Here is a 5,305-nt window from a genome sequence, read left to right as displayed (position 1 = left end):
TTTTTTTTAAGATTTCTTCGGTTAAATTCCTTATTTACTATTTATTTAATTAAAAGACTGCATGATTAATGATTATTAATAATTATTATTGGAAGAAAACTACGATTCAAAAACATTGAAATAAACATAAGTATATTGAAAGTGTTTAATAAAAAAACAAGTTAAAGGTTTTTAAGAAGAAACTCAAAGTTTAATTTAGTTTTGTTAGTAGAAGTAGAAACATAAGTAATTAATAAAAATACTGAATAAATAATAAATGTTAATGATGATTGTTAAGTATAATAGCATGTTTATATTTCGCATTGCAATACCAAAATTATGACTTTTTTAAGTTTTAGAAATTTCTCGAGAATTCGAGAATTCCCGGGAATTCCTAGTCGAGAATTCTCGAGACCCGAGAAAAAAAATAGGCCGAGAAATCAGAAACCCTAATAGGCAGTGATATTATCTTTTATTTAAAAGATACAAATATTTGAAACTGAAATTAATTTATACAAATTAATATATTTCCAATTTTGACAAAAATTATAAATAAAAAAATTTTGGCTGAATTTTATGTTCATTTCAATTATTCCAGGAAACGTATTTTACTTTAAACATCTGGGGCAAAATGTTAAATTAAATTATATTGCGAAAATTTAAACTACGTCTATCGTCCAATAAGAAAACGGCACCGCTGATTACAAATAAAAATTTATTCTTTATGACAAACAAATAAATAAATAACAGATCGCCTTTAAAGATACCTATCTATATTAACTTTTCCATGGTATAAATAATAGGGAAAAATAGTTTAAGTATTTATTAACATTAATATTAGTAATTAAACTTAACACATATCTTCATCTCTTCCCCTAAAGCCGCAAGAATAATCACAGAAATCTGACCATCTGGATTGTTTATTAATTAAAGGTCGGTTTAAGCTTCAAGATATTTGATTTAACTAAATTGCTTAGCAACCGAGACACTGATCACTGATGTGTTATACCTTAGCAAACTATATATTTAAATCACAGTTAATTAATATTGAGTTTATAAGCTATGCTAACAGATAAGTCAAATTAAAAGCTGACGATTGCCCATAAATTTTGTCGTTTGTAGGGTATCCAAAGGGGCATTGCTATCGACGCTCTAATCGAAGATCTAATTAATTACGCATTTAATCATTATTGTTCATTATATTTATTACTTTTATCGCTCTATTATAACAGTTCAGGCAAAGAATTGTTTCTCTTTGAGATCTGATAACATTGATCCTGCCCCCTGGCCACAGACGGCCAATGGAGAGTCGCCAGTAACTTTCAAATCAAAGCATTATTTCTCTACCAAACTCGCATATTTTATAAATATTGTCTTATTTAATATTTCATCAATCATAGAAACTAGAGAAAATACAAGCTCACACTATCTCGTGATGATCGAGCAGTGGTCTTTATTTTAAAACCTTACGTGATCCTTTATTTCCGTACGGAATTTGCGGCTGATCTAACATCTTTAAGATTCCATTAAACTGTTTGACTTTTTCTTGAACCTTCGGAGGACTTTTCTCATTATCTCCCGATGCCATCATACTGATTGATGTTTGACTGGTATCCGACAAATCGCACCAAGAACTATCATCCTTAACAGAGGGCTCTTTCTCCACCGTTGACTCCTTTTCTGCACATATTTTCTGCGGATTTAAATTTATTAACGCTTTTACAGCATGCTTCTCATATTCCTCTGTAACACCTCTTGATATATTATCTACTACTGATGGCTTTTGAAGACTTCTCGCGCTCTTCGACTTTCGTTTTTTAGTTTTCGTAGGCGATCTGACTGTTTCTACGGGTGTTTCGCTTCCATCTTCTACGTAGCAAGGATGATAGTAGCACTCAGACGGTTGCGTAAATATGGTTTGCAGGTAGTCGTCCTGATGTCCATAAGGACTTTGCAGGGGAGAAGATAACTGAATATTTCTTTGATTTTGATCTATAAATTGCTGCAGAGGGTTGGAATAGCCTTGTTCCGAGAAGTCTTTGACAGGAGTGGTATGCTCGGGATGGAGCAAATTTGTTTGCTCCTCATTGCTTTGTTCGTTATCGTGAACTGAGTTCTGAAATTTTTTATATGGTGAAAATTTAGTGTAATTGTTCAACGTCTCTACAGCTATTTCGAGTTTACGAGGCATATAGTACAAAGTAAGAGTACTCAGTTTTTAAAAAATCGAAACTGCAAGATATTTATAAAAAAATTTCAACCTCAATGCACTTTGTCAGCCAAGGGATGAGCTTTCTGATACCTTGGTACTTTTTCCACTCATAAACACATTCAAAAAAGAGAAAATATCAAAATCAGATGGTGCCAGGTCAGGGCACTGAGCGGGGTGGTTGATGATGTTCCAACCGAATGAATCCAAGAGTAGCTTTATAGTGTTGGCTTATTATGGGAATATACATTGTCATGTAATAAGCGCGCTCCCTTTATTAATATTCCCCTTCACTTGTTTTATATCGTCTTCTGTAGTGTTTTCAAGGTTTCACAGTACTGCACAGCATTAATTGTTTCCCCTGGGCAAAAAGTCAGTCAGGAGAATCCCTTTACAGTCCTAAAACATAGTTGCCATGATTTTTGGAGCCGAAACAACGTTTTTGAACTTTTTCGCTGAGGTTGAAGATGGATGTCGCCACTATGCACTGCATCGATTGTCTTTTTGTCTCAGAGACCATCCACATTTCGTCACCTGTCACAATACAGTCAAGAAATTGTTCACCTTCCAGTTCGATGCGCTCGAGAAATTCCCATGAAGATGTGATTCTGTTGACTTTGTGTTGATCCTTCAGCTACTTTGGTACCCACCTGACATGCAATTTTCTATAACCACGTGTTTCAGTAATGATTTCATGCAGAAGAGATTGGAAATTTATGGAAACACTGCGTTCATCTCGTCCAAAATCAATCGAGGGTCGCCCAAGAAGCATTTCTTCGATCTTGTTCACCATTTCATAAGTCACGATTGAGGGACGCCCAATCCTTTTGTTCATCATGAACATTCGTTCTGCCAGCTTTATACTCACGACACCACTTGTACACATTAGTACGATTTACCACACCATCCCCATAAACAGATTTGATTTCATTAAAAATCTGGAACGGGGCCTTGTCCTTTGCACGAAAAAAGCGGATTACGCTCGCAGTTGGCGGGATTCCGAATGGCGACACTCATTTCAACACGCCACTACAACAACAGTTCTCAACTGACTGACACAAATGAACGCGCGTTCTGCTCCAACACCTTGGCCAACTTTGTCGAAAACAAGAAACAGAGCATCAGTACTCTTACTTTGTGGATATACCTCGCAGTATTCAGGATGATATGCCTACTCTGTCAAAATCTAATGGTCGACTCTATCCACAAGTCCAAAAGAAGAAAAACTTAAACATTTTACCGGAAACGTTTCGCTTTCGGGATATTGGCGGTTGAAATAAGAAAAAAGGTCACCTATTTAGGGTTGCCAACTGTTCTTTATGATTTTTTGGGACAAAAGAAAAGCGGGATATTTATTTAAAAAATTGGGACGTTAATTCTGGATAATATTTATTCAATGTAAATAAAGAATATTTAACATTATGCTCGTGTAAAAATAAAGAAAATCAATGAATTTTTTTTTAATTTCTAAAAAGTCTAAAACCACTGATATTTTTAGACTTTTCATAATTTAAACAGCTCGGGAAGGTAGTCACCCTCTTTCTGCTTTAGAAAATAGTCATCTTTTTTCTATAAGAAAATTCCTCTTTTTTGGGATAGGTACTCGTTGGTTTGTAAAAAAATTAACAGTTGTAGTGTGATTACTTTAAATCGCAATAAACCAATTATTTCGACATAAAATTTGAGATTCAGCATCAGCCTGCCAATTTCTTTTGCTTCAGAGAGTGTTGTTAAAGTGGAGCTAATGTAAATTTTCTTCAACTGCGCGGTTTTCTTTACAACTTCTTTGAGTGAAACACCCCGTACAGTAAAAAATATTTTTAGAAATGAGACATCAAATGATACTATATAATCTTTTAAGACAAGAGGAGTCAAGTTAGTTGCAACGAAATTGGACATTAATATAGTTAAAAACAATATTTTGTTGAAAAATTTTCTTCTTTGAAGGTGTTTCAATTTTTAATATACAACTTTAAAAAAACTTGCACAAGAATGGTATTGTAGATGTTGCTATTTATTTTTTTAAGAAAAATTGATGCGGAGAAGCGCACTATATTATTTATAATTTACACTGGGTGATTCAAGTAATGATACAACACTTAACTGTGATGGTAGTGGAATATTGATATTATTTAACACCTTAAGTTAATGAAATTTTGAGGTAAATGTTATGAGCTAAACATTAATATTTTGACTCTTGCTTTCCACAATTACTGTTGTACTATTATTTATTAATCATCCTGTAGTATACCCATTTTTTATAAATGTAGATGTTAGTTGCTTTACCTCCAGATCCGCTGGTCGAAAACGGTTGATTTTGGGTAAGTTCTTTAAAGGTCCCGGTGGTGGATGACGATTGAAAGGTGGTAACAATTTTTTACTCTTAATCTGCCTTGCCAGTTCAAACAGATACATATTTCGTTCCATTTTTTCAGCGCTGGCCGTACTTAATTTTTCCAACCACGAGCGATACAGTGACAATTGGTGATTTGAATTTATATATTCTATATATTGCTTGATAACATATAAAATTCGCCGAAAATCATTATCAAGCTTGTTCTCTTCCGATGGATCACTTGAAAAATCCATTTTTTGCAAAATTTTGGCTATGGTTGATTTTGCTTTAAATCCTTATTACCTCTTATCAACAATAATACGTAAAACAAAATAAAGAGATAGGTTATATAAAACTGAAGTAAATAATAAACTCTTCTCATCGAGTTAATGAAAACCTTTAGCAAGTACTGTCAAATTACCACATCTTAATTTTGAAATCTTATGTCAAATTATATTTTATTTTTTGTTTCCTAGCAACAAATAATATGTGTTTTATTGCTTTTTACACAGATAATTTATGAGTCAAAACCAATGAGCAGTTATTTTCAACATTAACATGGACTAGTAAATTAGTGCATATTTTATATTTTAATTTTAGATTGAATAACATATACGTAATTTTTATTAAAGTGCCTAACTACTTATTAGTAAATAAGTGGTAGTAAATGGCCTCCTTTATATGTAGAGTAGACGATGGACTTAATAGAGGGCACGGCATGACCGTCTTGTTGCTAGGCAACAGCCGAAACTGACAACTGCTTGGAAACAAAACGCCAAATT

General features: G+C 33.3%; 1 protein-coding gene across 1 annotated transcript in view; it reads right to left on the bottom strand.

The window, feature by feature from the left end:
- LOC111691336 overlaps window positions 1–4,777 on the bottom strand; it is a 12,736-nt gene extending 7,959 nt beyond the window's left edge. Inside the window, exons 1-2 of the mRNA XM_023453961.1 lie at window positions 4,475–4,777; window positions 1,450–2,095 (exon numbers count right to left, since the gene is read on the bottom strand). Of these exons, the coding sequence (XP_023309729.1) occupies window positions 1,450–2,095; window positions 4,475–4,777 (949 nt within the window). The remainder of the gene's footprint in view (window positions 1–1,449; window positions 2,096–4,474) is intronic.
- Between the last annotated feature and the right edge of the window lie 528 nt (window positions 4,778–5,305).

The sequence above is a fragment of the Anoplophora glabripennis genome, unplaced genomic scaffold (genome assembly GCF_000390285.2).
Source record: "Anoplophora glabripennis isolate ALB-LARVAE unplaced genomic scaffold, Agla_2.0 scaffold110, whole genome shotgun sequence".
NCBI lineage: Eukaryota > Metazoa > Arthropoda > Insecta > Coleoptera > Cerambycidae > Anoplophora > Anoplophora glabripennis.
This window is presented reverse-complemented; position numbering and strand designations above follow the sequence as displayed.